The sequence below is a fragment of the Corvus cornix genome, chromosome 5, assembly GCF_000738735.6.
Source record: "Corvus cornix cornix isolate S_Up_H32 chromosome 5, ASM73873v5, whole genome shotgun sequence".
Taxonomy (NCBI): Eukaryota; Metazoa; Chordata; class Aves; order Passeriformes; family Corvidae; genus Corvus; species Corvus cornix.
In genome coordinates, this window is record NC_046335.1 from 54,696,249 (window position 1) to 54,711,403 (window position 15,155).

Consider the following 15,155-nt stretch of genomic DNA (forward strand, 5'->3'; position numbering starts at 1 on the left):
GGGCGCGTCTCGCGCAGGCCCCGCCCCGGTGGCGTCATCGCCCCGCCCCCTGCGCGCGGCGCGCGCGGCCACAGCCCTGAGGCGCAGCCGCCGCCATGGGGAAGAAGGCGCGGGCCGCGCCCGGGCGCCGGCCCATCCTGCAGCTCTCCCCGCCCGCGCCGCGCCGCGACGAGGCGGCGGGACCCGCGGGCGAGGGGCGCGACTCGGGCTCCGAACCGGGTAAGGCGACGAAGGCGGGTGGAAGCGGGGGGCGCTTTGTTGGCGGGGCGCGGCCTAGTGCGGCCTAGCGCGGCCTAGCGGGACCGGGGGCCCTGATCCGCCCTCCCCCCCGATCCCACCAGCCTGAGCCCGCCGTAATTGACGCTTCTGTCCCGCAGATGAGCCCGAGACGGTGGCGGAGCCGCTCCGCAACCCGCCCAATCCGCCGCCTCCCGCTCCCGCCGCGGTCAAGGCCACAGGTAAGGGAGCGCCCTGGGGTGAGACGCGGGATTACATCCCCCCTAAAATCTACGGGGAGATTCTCAGGATTTAGTGGTGGAGCGCCCCCCGATGCACAATAATGATAAAAAAATAGGGGAGTTCTGGTTCTAAATGGGGGTTTTTGTCTGAAATTTGGAGGGTTGATTCTCAGATATCATTTTTTGGGTCTAAAACGTGACCCAAATGTAGGAGTTTGGTCCTTTGTGTGTTTTTTTGGTCATATATATGGGGTATTGGTCCTAAATATGAGGTAGTTCTGGTCCTAAAAGTGGTGGGCTGTGAGGTTCCAAATAGTTTTTGGAGGTGCTGAGTGTGGGTTTTGTGGTTCTAAGAGTGGTGGGTTTTGTCCTAAACGAAAGGGTTTTGGTGGGACTGTGTTTGTTTCCCTCTCCATAACCCCCTATTTTTAACACAGGGTAATTATCCACTTTTAACTATTATTTTTAAGGGAAGAGAGTTAATGCTTTCCTAAGTAATTCACTTTGGGGCTGGAGTTGTTTCCATTTTAATTATTTTAATTGTGCTGTTATTTCCCAAGAGACGATTGCTCATCTTTAAATGCATTTTCTTACTCTTTCTTGTACTGATTTCTCCCAAGCTGACCCTGGCACGTATACAGGGGCTGTTCCCCCTGGGATGACAGTGGCACCACTGGAGTGGAGGGTGGGGGGGTCGGATCCAATGCCCTGTGACAACAGAATTCCCCTGAGGGTTCACTCTCCCTTCTCCAGGAGGTTTGTGCCTGCTGGGTGCCTATGCCGACAGTGATGATGAGGAGGGCGAGACCCCAGAGAAGCCGGCCCGTTCCACGGATGCCAATGGCAGCAATTCTACTGACATCGACAGCACCCTGGCAAACTTCCTGGCTGTGAGTGCCACTCTGGCAAGGGCAAGGGGAGGGAGGGATTTTCATGGTCCAAGACATTGTCTACATCCAGTAAGTGCTTTGATTTGGCTTGGGATTTGAAGCTCATGGTGGGATGTTGTTTTTACAGGAGATCGATGCCATCACAGCCCCTCCACAGCCCGCTGAGCCCACTGCTGCCTCCTCTTCCTCCTCCTCTGTGCCACCCCCTATGCCTCCCCGCCCGGAGCCGAAGGATTCGGGCACAGGCTCATCCTCGGGCACAGCCAATGGCATGGGCTCGGCGCCAGCCCCGGAATGGCAGTACGACACCCAGTGCTCGCTGGCCGGAGGTGAGGCCATTCCTGTCTCCAGAGGGGGTGCTGACAAAGGGGTGTCACCAGGGAGAGGGAGTAACGGGCTGTCGTTTCCCCGGCAGTGGGAGAGCTGGAGATGGGTGACTGGCAGGAGGTGTGGGATGAGAACACCGGCTGCTACTACTATTGGAACACCCAGAGCAACGAGGTGACCTGGGAGCTGCCACAGTACTTGGCGACGCAGGTCCAGGGCCTGCAGCACTACCAGCACAGGTGGGAGAGACCTTCAGGTTGTTGCCTTGTGGGATGTTGTTCCAATCCTGCCCTTCATTCCCGCTCCTCTTCCTCAGCAGCACCGTGGCAGGTACCAATGGCAGCTTCATGGCGGCCACAGAGCCATTCCCTCAGGAGAAGGGGACCCCTGGCAGCACTGGCCGTGGGACTGGCCTCGGCAAGCGGGAGGTGAAGAAGGTCAGTCATGTGTGTTCTGGCTGCCATGGGGATTGCAGGCATGTCCTTGGGCTTCCTTGGAAGCAGGTGGGATGCTCTGCTCCACTTGCAGCCCTAGGAAGGGTGTGGCAGCATGGGCTCTTTCCCTGGCAGCTGCCAGAAAGCTCATACAGAGCTCATCCCACAGGAAGTGAACGAAGGAGTGCAGGCCCTCTCCAACAGCGAGGAAGAGAGGAAGGGAGTGGCTGCGGCCCTCCTGGCCCCGCTCCTGCCTGATGTGGTGAAGGAGGAAGAGGAGCGCTGGAGGAGGAAAGTGATCTGCAAAGAGGAGGTTGAGCCACCTCTGGAAGAGGAGGCAAAAGTGGAAGAGGCACCAGCTGCCCCTGAAGAGCCAGAGCCCAGCAGGGACCCCCTGGAAGACACAGGGCAGGAAGATCTGTGCAGCGTGGTGCAGTCGGGGGAGAGCGCAGAGGAGGAGGAGGAGCAGGACACGCTTGAGCTGGAGATGGTGCTGGAGAGGAAAAAAGTAAGGGGAGACGTTTGTCCTGGAAACAGGGCCACACATGCAGCCACAGCATTGCTGGGAATAAACTGGGATGTCATGTCTTGGCAGGCAGAGCTGCGTGCCTTGGAGGAAGGCGATGGCAGCGTTTCAGGCTCCAGCCCGCTCTCCGATGGGAGCCAGTCGGCCTCGCAGGATGCATCCCGCAGGCTGGCCTCCAAGCGAGGGAAATGGAAACTGTTTGTGGGAGCTGCCAGCCCCGAGTCTGCCAGTCGAGGCTCCAGCAAAACGGGCCGGGAGAGCCCGGAAGCAGGAGAAGCAGGTAATTGGAAAGGCTCCCTTCGGAGGGAGGAGCAGGGGGTCTCCTTTCCCTGAAGACCCACAGAGCGGAGCCGGGAAGGGCCGTGAGGTACGTGTGCCGGGTGGGGACAGGCTCAGGGGTGCCTGTGTCACAGCCCAGCCTCACTGGGATAAGCTGCTCCTCTGCCACGGTTTCTCTATCCTAATTACCCACATAAGGAGGAGAGTGCCGTATTCAGTGGTTCCTTGGGAGAAGGGATGCAGATAACAGCTGCCTCACATGCCATTGCCTTCCCATTCCTCCCAACATCACAAACCCAGCCTGCAGCACACCGGGAACTGTCACCTTCCACTTCTAAACTTCAGTTTTTGAGGTGCCTGGTGTCAAATTCCAGACAGCCAAAGTGTCCCTGGAGCCACTCCAGGGCCCCACACTCAGTGTGTAGGTAATGTAACTCCAGCCCTTGTGGCAAGGCAGCTCCAGTTCCTATGGGGCGGGGTCAGCTCCGGGTGTGTGTGGACGTATCAGTCGTACACAACTGCCCCTTGTGTTCCTGTTGGACCCCCCCAGAGCTGTGCTTCCCAAAATGCAGCAGCCATAGAATTTTAAGGAACACTCTCTGCCCAGCAGCTCTGGGACTCCCAGGTTGTAGAATTGGAATCATTCAGGTTGGAAATGCCCTCTGAGGTCGTGGAGTCCAGCTGTTCCCTCAGCACTGCCAAGGCCACCACTAACATATGTCCCCAAGTGACACATCCATGTGGCTTTTAAATCCCTCCAGGGATGGGTACTCCACCACAGCTCTGGGCAGCCTGTGCCAGGGCTGGACAGCCCTTTCTGTTAAGAAATTTTTCTCAATATCCAACTTAAACCTCCCCTGGCACAACTTAAGGCTGTTTCTTCTTGTCCTGTCTCTTGTTCCCTGGGAGCAGAGCCTGACTCCACTCTCAGGGCATTGTGGGGAGCAAGAAGGTCCCACCTAAATCTGTTTTCCTCTGGATGTGCCAGTCCCTTCCCAGCACAAGATTTGTTTGCCTGCAGCACAGAAAGCTGAATGAAACTGCTTTTTTTCCAAGGAAAAATGGTACAAAAGTGCCTGGAGCAGGCTGTGTCCTGCTGGAGTGGGAGTCGGTGCCTGCCCCATCCCAGGGTTCTTGTGGCCCTGAGGCGCCTCTGCTTCAAGTAGGGGCATGAGCTGGGTGACAGCTCTGACATTGAATCAGTGATGTCATTTTTGCATAGAAAAATGAATGGTTTTGCCAGAGGGCTTTCCAAATAACCCCGAAGCGAGCTCTTCCCAGCAGCACCAGTTTCCACCTTAACCTGGGGAACAGCGAGCTGTCACTCCAAAGTAACCAGTTTAAATTGAGCATCCCACTGCTTCCAGTGCCAGGACATGCTGGGAATTGGGGTTTCTTCCCCCAGAAGGCTGTGGGATTCTGTCACAAACTTCCCTCCTTGGAATTGGTTGCTTTGATAGTGAATTAATCATCTGGAGGCAAAACCTTCTGATCTTGGCAGCTTTCGGGGACCTCTTCAGTCTTTGATAATTAACTTACTTAATACCTAGTACCTGTTATTGACAGATTTTGGGGGTTAGTCTCTTCCTGCTTCCCTTATGCCTGATATTACAGGTCTTGCCTCATTGCTGCTTTGCACTGTAGCAGCTCCAATCCTCCCCATCCCATGTTATCCTTCTGGAAGGATCCAAAACAAAGAGCAGTGACCAGCTCTCCTTTTTAATTTCAGGCTCTTGTTACTGGCTCTGGTGGGTCCTAGCTCTTTTCCCACTGTTTACCACGTTGGCTTTGGCTCCAGGCACAGTGTCCAGCAGCTGCTGGCACTGCCAGGGTGGTGGTGGGACAAGGGCTGACCTGTCCTTCCTTCTTCTGCAGCCCCAAGCACAGAAGCAACCGATCCAAGCTCAGACAAAGAGGCAGAATCTGAGGAGCCCCAGGAAAAAGCAAAATCACAAGGGGCTCCAAAAATGGAAGAGGAGGATCAAGATCTAAAGGTATGGAGAGGCAGAGGTGCATGTCCATGAGATGAGGGATGTGATGGGTGCTCCAGCTGCCAGCAGGGACAAGGGACACGCTGGCTCCCCCAGCCACGTCTTCCCTGGGAACACCGGAGCTTTGGGCTCTGGATTTGGCCCACCTGATGCTTTTAAAGCTCAGATCCCGGTGTGGCTATGGGAACAGCTTGAGAAGGAAGGGCCATGCAGGACTGGGACAATATCCTGTCTCCAGTAGGATTCAGCAGCAAAAGCTTGGATGAAAGGAGGGTGCGGGGGGGCAAAGACTGAGCCCTGGGTGGTGTTGTGACAGAGAACAACCAGTTTGATCTTGACTTTGTTTTCACCAATAACGATATTCCAGTCTCTGACCCGGTCAGTCGTCCCGTTTCCAGGCTGAAGACACCTCGTCCGTATTCTCTCCGTTTCTTGAGGCTGACGGTACCGCTCTGCCCTTTGCCCGGCATTACTTTTAGATGCAAGCTGGGGAAGCCCTGGGGATTTCTGCAGCATCCTGCTGATAGCTCTTCTCTGAGCCTTGGTTTGCTCCTTTGGCTGCACTGGATCAATTCCCTGATCTATAGCAGAGCTCCAGGCTCTAGGGCAGTGTGACAGAGCAGTAGGGGAGATCTTTCCCATTTGTTCTTCAGTCCTCATGTCACTTGTTACCCTGAGATCTCCTGCAGCATAAAATTTGGCTCTGGAGTATTTCTGTGACGTTGGGAAATGTCATCACCTCCCTGTGGCAGATGGGGAATTGCCAGCTCGTGGTGGAGCCCGGTGGAACCTGCAGTGAGAGTTGCCCATCCCTGTCCTCATTTCCCACCACTTAAATAATTTTTCTGCTGTGAAAGGGAAGGGCTTTGGTGCTGTCCTTGTGAAAAATCCCACATCTCTCCCATAAAAACTCCTTAAAGGATTTTGAGATGTGACATTCTCAGACCAAAACTGAGCCTCCCTCAGTGCAGCATCCATTTGAGACCTGATTTTTAAATGAATTAATTTAAATTAAAAGAAGAGAAGCCTGTGGCAGGACTGGACTCGCTGGTCCCCTGTGCTGTCCCCCCTCCTTCCGGTCCTAGTGGGCGCTGTGACGGACCGTGTGGTGCTTTTCCATACAGGATTCCCTTAGAGCTGTTGGAGGAATGCTGGCTTCCTGGGTAACCGGTACCATTTGCTCATCGGGTTGGGATCTCTCTGGTTACAGGAGCTGCGCCGAGGCCACCACTGCCAAGTCACCCTCTGTTTCGGGATGTTCCCTGGCTTCTCCAGAGCCATGTTAACATGGGAATTCATATGCCTGCCTTGAGCTTCTCTAGGGCTTGTTTGTCTGGCCCTTCCCCTCTCTGGAGACAGATGCTGCCTTGGTGGCTTTGGTGGACATTCCAAAGCCTCTTCTGAGGAGTGAAGCTAAAAATAGACATTTTTAGAGCCCTCCTTAAAGCAGTGGTGATGCCACTTGCAGGCATCCCTGTTCCTGCTCCTGATTCCTTTCTGGCTTGTGGCTGCTTCCATGCAGTGCCCCCCTTCAGGGGGATGGACACAGGGATCCCTGTGTCCCCAGACTGGAGGTTTCACTCCCATGGGATGCTGGCGTTGAGTAGCTGTGGTCACCATGGGCTGACCTGAGTTTTGATGTAGCTGCTGCCTCTGCTCTGGAGTAAATCCAGAGCTGTTATCTCTTTCTGGTGCTTTCCAGCTAGTTCCTCTGGGAAGTGATTATTTACAGAACCTGGAATTACATCCTGGCCCATTTATTTTGGAAACATTAGATACCTGCCGTGGCGGTGGAGCTGTAACTCCAAAGTACTGGAGCAATCCAAGCCCGTGCTGTCCTTCCACACAGAGTTGAGCGCAGTCTGTGGAGGAGCTGTCATCCAGCCACCCACACTGCCCTGTCCCTGGGGTGCAGGATGTAGCAGGGCTTAACAGAGGGGGTGACAGGCACACAGGGCCAGGGCGGCACCTCCCAGTCCCGCCAGGCTGAGGGGCCTTGGGTGGTCCTGAGCGGTGTTTCCCAAGAGCCGTGGGGCCGCAGCCGCCCGATGCTGCTCCCAGAGGGTGGCTCTTGACTCTGCCCTTTCTCCTGGCAGTTTCAGATTGGAGAGCTGGCAAATACTCTGACTAGTAAATTGGAGTTCCTGGGCATCAACAGACAATCTATCTCCAACTTCCACATGTTGCTGTTGCAGACAGAGGTAACCGAGCCTTCGCCCCTTGCTCCAGCCTTGTGTTCCGGAGCGGATCGGATGCAATCCGCCGTCCGAGCGCCGGTGCTGCGTGAGCCTTGTGGCGCCTCGCTGCGCAGGGCCCTCCCTTCCTCGGCGGGGGGAGAGCGTGGCTTGGCGCGGAGGTGGGGTGTCCTCCTCCTGGCCCCCCCGCGTCCCGTGCCGGAAGGGAGCCTCCCGATCCTCGAGTCCCATCCCCCCCAGGGCCGCTGGCAGCCCACCTCACCGGCTTCCCCCGGTTCTTGCCCTCTAGACCCGCATTGCAGACTGGCGAGAAGGTGCTCTCAATGGAAACTACCTCAAACGCAAACTCCAAGACGCAGCCGAACAGCTTAAACAATACGAAATAAACGCCACCCCTAAAGGCTGGTCCTGCCACTGGGACAGGTACGCGCTCTCCTCCTTTCTCACCTTTCATCTCTGACATCTCAGACATGATTTGTGACCATCAACCACCCGACGACGCTGGCGCCGTCCCTCTGGCAGACTGAGAGCGGCTTCTGTTAGTGCTGGGCAGGCAGAGAAACGTCCGGCACTCGCAGAGTTTGGGCCGGCCACCAAACTGGAGGATCCAAACGGAGTGCCCAGTGCTTTGCGACGGAGCCGATTCCTTGACGGACAGAGCTGGTTGTCCCTCTCGCGAGTGTCCAGCGCTGTGGAGGGCGGGCCTGGGGGGTCGCGCATGCGAGAGCTCTGTGAACTTTGCAGGATCTCTGGATCAACTCTTCTGACCAACAGCTCTTCCAAAGGACAAACTTCAACTCACCGACGGAATGAAGAACAAGATTTCTGTCTCCTGCCAGCAGGTCAGACCCAAACATTTCTTTGTCTATTTGGCTTTCTTGATTAATTTTCCTTTGTTTGAAATCTTTGCTCTTTTGTTTTTCAGCTCCCAGATCCGCTCCCTCTCTCTAGCATTCACTGTGTGTTTGACACCAAGAGTATCATAAAAAACTCTGCGCACCACGGGGTAGGGGGGCAGCCGCTTCCCTCCATTGGGCTGTTCCCTGGTGCCTCTTCTCGGAGGGCGACTTTCGGCCAAGGCCATGCTGAAAGTCCCGATGTTAGCAAGACGTCGCCGGCGTTCCCGGCCCTCCCCTCCCTCGGAGTGGGGGGCTCAGGGCGACATTCCCGCAGCCAGCGATAGCAAATAGCTTTGAGCGTGTCGGCTCGGGCCTCTCCTGCCTCTGTCCTCAAAGTTGTTTGTTGTGTGTGGGAGAGTGGCAGCCCCGCTGCACGAGGGTCTCCCCTGCGAGAGCGCACTGCTGTCGTGGGCAGGCCCGCCTCGGAGTGTCGGGGGCGGAGAAGGGAAGCTGAAGCCTCCTTCTCTTTCTTGTGATCTAGGGAGCATAGACGCTATTTCTATGTTAACGAGCGCTCAGGAGAGTCGCAATGGGAGTTTCCCGACGGGGAGGATGAGGAGGAGGGACAGCGAAGCGCCGACAGAAAACCCGACGGTCCTCCAAAGCCACCTCCCAAAGACAAAGGAGAGCGCACCGAGGAGCCCGCCGAGCGCCCTACAGGTACGCCCAGCTGGCACTGGGGGGTCCTGGCCCCAAAGCGGGGGGCGGGGAGCAGGGCAGTCCATGGTGGCAGTGCCTCTAAGCAGGACCACAGGCAGGAGCAGGCAGCATGGACTGGGGTGTTCAAGCCCATGTCAATGTGTATTCTTCAGGCTCCCTTTGTAAAGAATCCTTCTCAGGCCAAGTTCCTGCTACGTCTCTCATGCCGCTCACTCCATTTTGGACTCTGCTTCAGTCCTCCGTCCCGGTCCTCCAACCTCCCTTGCCTTTGGAAATGCCTCCGCCGCCTCCGCCCCCCCCAGACTCACCCCCGCCACCTCCCCCGCCGCCCCCACCGCCTGGAGAAGATGGGGAGATCCAGGAAGTGGAGATGGAAGATGAGGGGGGCGAGGAGCCACCTGCCCCAGGAACAGAGGAAGATGCTCCCCTGAAGTCCCTGGTGCGCCCCACTGCCAGCAGCAGCCAGGTGAGCAGGGAAGCCAGGTCTCTGCTGATTCCAGAGTGTGAGAATCTGGGAAACAGGTGTGTAATGGTGCTCCTGGCTCAGCACTCACCTTGGCACTCCCTTCCAGGCCACTGTCGATCCGGGCCCAGTTCCGCTGCTCTCGGCCAAGCCGCAGAAGAGGAAAGCTGTGGAGATGAGCCCAGGGCTGATGCAGCGCACGGCCACCATTGGCAGCTGCCCCGTCATCTACAGCCAGCCCCTGATGGCCACGGGCAAGTACCAGCCATCAGCCATGCCCTTGGCCTCCCTGAGGCCACGCCAGCGCCTCCAGAGTGAGATCCAGGGACGCCCCAACCTCCGCATGGCTCCGGGCCATGCTGGCCCTCAGCCCACAGCGCTGGGGCTGCAGTCCGGCTACCTGGGGTGTGACGGGACCTGCTGCACCTGTGATGGGATACTCGGAGTGTGCTGCGCCCGTCAGCCTGGCCGCCACGGCCACTGCACAGCCAGCGCCGGCACGGGGAGCCCTGCCCCCCGCGGGCACTGTGGCCGAGCAGCCGCCACCGCCGCCACCCCCACAGACACCCCCACCGCCCACCCCCAAGGCGCCGCCGCCACCAGAGAAGGAGAAGCCAAGGAAGGGGCGCAAGGACAAGGTAGGCCAGACGGGTGGTCCCTCACCGGCACTTGTTCCTCCCCTCCTCCCTTTCCAGCCGCACTCACCACTGTTCTTTTGTGGCACAGGGCAAGAAGGGCAAGACGAAGATGCCATCTTTGGTGAAGAAGTGGCAGAGCATCCAGCGGGAGCTGGATGAGGAGGAGAATTCTAGCTCCAGCGAGGAGGACCGGGAGACCACAGCGCAGCGGCGCATTGAGGAGTGGAAGCAGCAGCAGCTGATGAGGTACAGACTGTGGGGGCTGGCACCTGGACATTTCTTTGTCCCTTGTAAAGGCGGGGGATCCATGGGAGGGCCAGCTGGGTGCTGACATCCCACTTTATCCCTGCAGTGGCATGGCCGAAAGGAACGCCAACTTCGAGGCACTGCCAGAGGACTGGCGCTCACGGCTGAAGCGGAGGAAAACGGCCTCCAACACGTGAGGCACACAGTGCTGCACCCAGCTCTTGGGGGTTTTTTTTTGTTTTTTTGTTTTTTTTACAGATGTACAGTTCCTTTGACCATTGTCCAATAAATTGTAGCAGTTTGGGAAGTGCTGTCTCATTGATTTTGCTGAGGGCAGGTGGTAGGTGGGGATGGGGAGCACAGCAGACCCCTGTAATCCACAGTGCAAGTTGGGTGCTTGTGTGGATTGTGGAGGGCAGGAAGGCTCTGCAGAGGAAGCTGGACAGGCTGGATTGAAGGGCTGAGGCTAAAGGTGTGAGGGAAAGGCCAAGTGCCAGGTCCTACACTTGGATCACACAAACCCTGTGGAATGCTCCAGGCTGCGGGAAGAGAGGCTGGAAAGCTGGAAAAGGCCGTAGGGGTGCTGGTGAGAGCAGCTGAACATGAGCCCCGGTGTCCCCAGGGGTCGCAAAAGACCGATGGCACCTGGGCTGTCCCAGCATTGGTGTGGCCACAGGCCCAGGGCAGTGGCTGTCCACTGTTCTGGCACTGCTGGGCCACCTCCAGTCCTGGGGACCGATCTGGACCCCTCATGGCAAGAGAGACACTGAGGGGCTGTCCAAACAAGGGAACAGCGGGGGAAGAGTCTGGAGCACCAGGAGGAGCTGGCAGGGGACCTTTTGGCTCTCCACAACTCCCTGACAGGAGCGTGCAGCTGGGGGGGTGTCATACTCTGCTCCCAGGGGACAAGAGGAAACAGCCTCAGGTTCTGCCAGGGGAAGTTGAGGTTGGACATGAGGAGGAATTTCTTCATATAAAGGTTTGTCAGGCATCAGAAGGGGCTGCTCAGGGGCACCTCCAAGCCCTGGAGGTGTCCAAGGAACGACTGGACATGGCATTCAGTGCTCTGGCCTGGGTGACAAGGTGGGGATTGGTCACAGGTTGGGCTCGATGATCCTGGAGGTCTTTTCCAACCTTAATGATTCTGTGAAATCCATCTGGCTCCTGTCCCAGCTCTGCTCCAGGACCGCCCTATTCCTGTAGCTCAGCAACCACGTCCCAGCCCAGCCCTGGCACTGCCACTGCTGTTCCGGGTCTCCTGGAGCTCTCGCAACCATGGAGCCCACAGCGTGCCACACTGCCCAGGGAGGGGAGGGGGCTCCGGGGGCGTTTGGTGGGGGACAGGTCCTGAAGCCCTATGACAGATTCATCCGCACCCACCTGCGTTTCTATGGCTACTTCCGAGGTGAGCCCTGGCCTGGACGGTGGGGTGTCCCCTCCTGGGCCGTGTTCCCTCCGGCCCCCTGGCTGCAGTGCTGTTCTTCCTAAGACCAGAAGACGGGCAGGGAAGAGACTGCCATGTCCCCGGGGGACCCCTCCGGGCAGCATCCCAAGGCATCCACCGTGGGCAACACCGGCCCTGGCTGGCAGCGAGGTCCTGGGCACAAGCCAAACCGTGAGTGAGACCCTGTAGCCCCTTTCAGCCCCCCAGCACTGTCCTCCCAGCACAGCGAGTGTGGTGGGAGGGCCTTTCTCTGTCCCTGCCTTGGTTTTGGGGGATGCCCCTACCCCAACCACACGGGAGACCCCCAGCCCTTCCCGGTGCTCTTACAGCCCCCAGGGTGGTGGAGCAGACCCCCCACCAGGGCAGGCCGGCCCCCTCAACACAGCCCCAGAGGTCTCCACGAAAATCACAGGCTCTGTTCTCCCTCCCTGCTCCCCGCTGGCCTGTGGAGTGTGAAGTCATCCAGGAGACAATTGAGCACATCGGTGAGCAGATGCTTCAGCTGTCCCCCGGCCTCACCCCTGTGCCAGACCCCTGCTGTGCCCATGGCATTTGTCTCTGTGTCCCTCCCTCTCCTAGAGTGGGTCCCCCCTGAACCAGAGCCCTTCTGCCCACCCATGGGCCTGGAGCAGGCCCCAGACACCCTCGGCGAGGAGCAGGGCACCGTTGTCTACCATACCAGCCCAGGTACTGGAGCATGAGCAGCACCCCTGGGTGCCTCCGCTCTCCCCAGACCCCCACCACTGTCCCTGCTTCCCTTGCAGTGCTCCAAGGCTCCTGCTTTACCTGTGCTCGGGCTGGGGGGGCCCCAGGGCCCCTCTCCTCGCCAGCAGCCCCCTTGAAGGGTCCCCAGGACACCACGCTGCTCTTTGAGTCCCGCTTTGAGAGCGGGAACCTCCAGAAGGTCATCAAGGTGTAAGAGAGAGGCCAAGGGACACAGGGCCTCTTGTGTGAAGCCCAGATCCAGAGCACGGCCCTTCCCTCCGCACAGGGGTCCCTACGAGTACGTGCTGACACTGCGGCCGGATCTCTACACGGCCAAGCACACCCAGTGGTTCTACTTCCGTGTCCAAAACACCCGGCGGGAGCCACTCTACCGCTTCACCATCGCCAACATGGCCAAGCCCAAGAGCCTCTACGGCCAGGGCCTGCGGCCACTGCTCTATTCCCAGCAGGATGCCCAGAGCCACGGCATTGGCTGGCGCCGGGTTGGGACCGATGTCCGCTACTACCGTGGCAGTGCGGGGGAGCCACCGGTGTTCCGTCTCAGCTGGACGGTGCGCTTCCCGCACGATGGCGACACGTGCTTCTTCGCCGCCTGCTACCCCTACACCTACTCAGACCTGCAGCGCTACCTGCGCGCGCTGGCGGCCGACCCGGCGCGCTCACGGTACTGTGCGGTGCAGGCGCTGTGCCGCAGCCTGGCCGGCAACACCGTGTACCTGCTGACCATCACCGGCCCCGGCAGCATGGCCGGCAAGCGGGTGGTGGTGGCAAGTGCCCGCGTGCACCCCGGCGAGAGCGGCAGCTCCTGGGCCATGAGGGGATTCCTCAATTTCCTGCTGAGCGCCCATGTGGACGCACGGCTCCTGCGCCGCCTCTTTGTCTTCAAGGTGGTGCCGATGCTCAACCCCGACGGGGTGGTGGTGGGCAACTCCTGCTGCTCCCTGGTGGGACAGGATCCCAACAGAGCCTATGGCACGGCGCTTCCTGGTTCCTTCCCTGGTGTGTGGCACCTGCGGGCCATGGTCCAGAGGTGAGGAAGGTGCGGGGAGCTGGTGGGACGGGGCCACTCCTGTGGTGGTGCTGGTTGCCATATCCTGATGTGTGCAGGGTGCTGGTGGAGCGGGAGGTGGTGCTGTACTGTGACTTCCATGGGCACAGCCGGAAGAACAACGTCTTCATGTATGGCTGCGATGCCGGCGGGGATGGCTCCAGGACACGGCTGCGCCAGCGTGTGTTCCCCCTGATGCTGAGCAAAAATGCCCCCGACAAGGTGGGACACAGATGCCTCAGAGCCATGTGTTGCGGTGACAGTGAGAACGCACCCACCGTGCCACTTCCCAAGCTGTCCCTGTGGGGTTGGGACCCCACTGACCCTGGGGCCCCCCAGTTCTCCTTTGCCAGCTGCAAGTTCCAGGTGCAGAAGAACAAAGAGGGGACAGGCCGGGTCTCCATGTGGCGCCTGGGCGTCTCCCACAGTTACACCCTGGAAGTGGCTTTCAGTGGCTCCACGCTGGGTGAGGGGCTGCCACGGCCATGAGGACAGTGCCAGGGGGGTGGTCCCAGGTTGGGGAGCTGTCCTTGTTTCCTTTTCCCTGTCCCCTCCAGGTGGGAGGAGCTCCCACTTCAGTGTGGAGGACCTTGAGTCACTGGGCCGACTCCTCTGTGACACCCTGCTCGACTTCTGTGACCCCGCGCCTGCCAAGGTTTGGCTCGGACCTGGCCCAGGGTGCCCTGGTGCCGCAGGGCCGTGGTGACACTGGCGCTGTCCTGCAGCTCCAGCAGTGCCTGGCGGAGGCAGATGCACTGTTGCGGTGGCAGATGGGCCGTGAGCCAGGATCTGGAGGCAGCTGGAGCGATGTGTCCCCCTCAGAGCTTGAGTCCAGGTATGTCACCCCCTGTCACCCCGTGTCAGCCCGTGGTGCCACTGGGGGCTGCAGGTGGTTCTTACCCCCTGCAGCACCAGCGGCTCTGACAGCTCTGTGTCCGACGGGATCCCAGAAGACTTCCACAGCCCTGACCGGCCCGTGAGTCCCCATGTGCCACCAGTTTTGAAGTGGGAGGGATGCAGAGCCAGGGTGGAACAAGGTGACAAAGGGTGCAGATGTCCCAGTGCCACTTTACCACCTGGCACAGGTGGAGCCATGCAGGAGGAAGTGGCTGCAGAGACGGAGAGCAAGGAATGCCCTGCGCCGGACAAACCGGAGCCGCACCAGCATCCCGGTGAGCCTGGAGCCACCACAGTCCATCTGGCCCCTGAGGGGACAGTCCTGCAGGGACACTTGTCCCCAGTGCTGTCCCACCCCTCAAGTGGGTCTGACCCATCTCCTGTGCCCCCCAGGCTGGGACCCGCAGGCATCTTCCTGGTGTCCAGAGTGGAGGTGGCATAGCGGGAGAGAAGCCCAGAGCCAGCTCCAGTGTCACCTTTCCCAAGGCAGCTGGAGCAGGGAATGGCCACCGTGCCAGTGTGGGAGAGGTGCCTGGAGCTGACTCTGTAGTGGCTCTTCCCAGGGCACCTGAAGCAGGGAATGGCCACTGTGCCACCATGGGAAGGCATCAGCTGGACAGTGGCACAAGTGCTGGGACACACCGCCAGCCACCAGTGCACCCCTGCCACCGTGGTGCCACCAGTGACTACTCCCGGGATCCAGCCATGGGAGCGATCCCGGGGCCATCCTGGCAGCGGGGTGGGCGCAGGCCCAGGGACAAGGGGCGTCCCCTCACTGTCCCTGCAGTGGCCTCACGCTGCTGCGCCTGCGCTCGGCAATAAAGATGCTGCTAACTCCGTGTCCCTGCCTGGTGCTGCCTGTTCTTATTGTGATGTCCCCTCAGAGTCCCCTTGTCCCCCAGCCTGGCCAGAGTGTGCTGGCACCCAGCCCCGGGCCACCATGGTGTTACCGGGGGCTCTAGGGATGTGGTGTCACTTCAACTATGCCACCCTGGTGTCTCCTCAGCCCTGTCCCCACGCTGTCCCCCCTGTAC

At 59.3% G+C, this 15,155-nt stretch overlaps 2 protein-coding genes across 2 annotated transcripts; both read left to right on the plus strand.

Moving 5' to 3' along the window:
• Window positions 1–80: 80 nt before the first annotated feature.
• On the plus strand, window positions 81–10,313 carry FNBP4 (formin binding protein 4). The gene is given in 17 exon segments (XM_039552017.1): window positions 81–219; window positions 378–458; window positions 1,212–1,348; window positions 1,476–1,677; window positions 1,764–1,914; window positions 1,995–2,112; window positions 2,279–2,617; window positions 2,705–2,915; window positions 4,790–4,908; window positions 7,002–7,106; window positions 7,390–7,523; window positions 8,481–8,659; window positions 8,812–9,125; window positions 9,232–9,531; window positions 9,533–9,760; window positions 9,849–10,006; window positions 10,113–10,313. Coding segments are annotated over 17 exon segments (2,991 nt in total). The 5' UTR covers window positions 81–95; the 3' UTR covers window positions 10,204–10,313.
• A 1,034-nt stretch (window positions 10,314–11,347) lies between these two features.
• Window positions 11,348–14,956, plus strand: AGBL2 (AGBL carboxypeptidase 2). The gene is made up of 12 exons (XM_039551770.1): window positions 11,348–11,411; window positions 11,496–11,621; window positions 11,780–11,935; window positions 12,030–12,137; window positions 12,215–12,365; window positions 12,442–13,206; window positions 13,284–13,690; window positions 13,782–13,879; window positions 13,950–14,059; window positions 14,134–14,200; window positions 14,310–14,396; window positions 14,515–14,956. Exons 2-12 carry the CDS (start codon window positions 11,525–11,527, stop codon window positions 14,941–14,943), a joined length of 2,475 nt encoding a protein of 824 aa, XP_039407704.1. The 5' UTR covers window positions 11,348–11,411; window positions 11,496–11,524; the 3' UTR covers window positions 14,944–14,956.
• The last annotated feature ends 199 nt before the right edge of the window (window positions 14,957–15,155 follow it).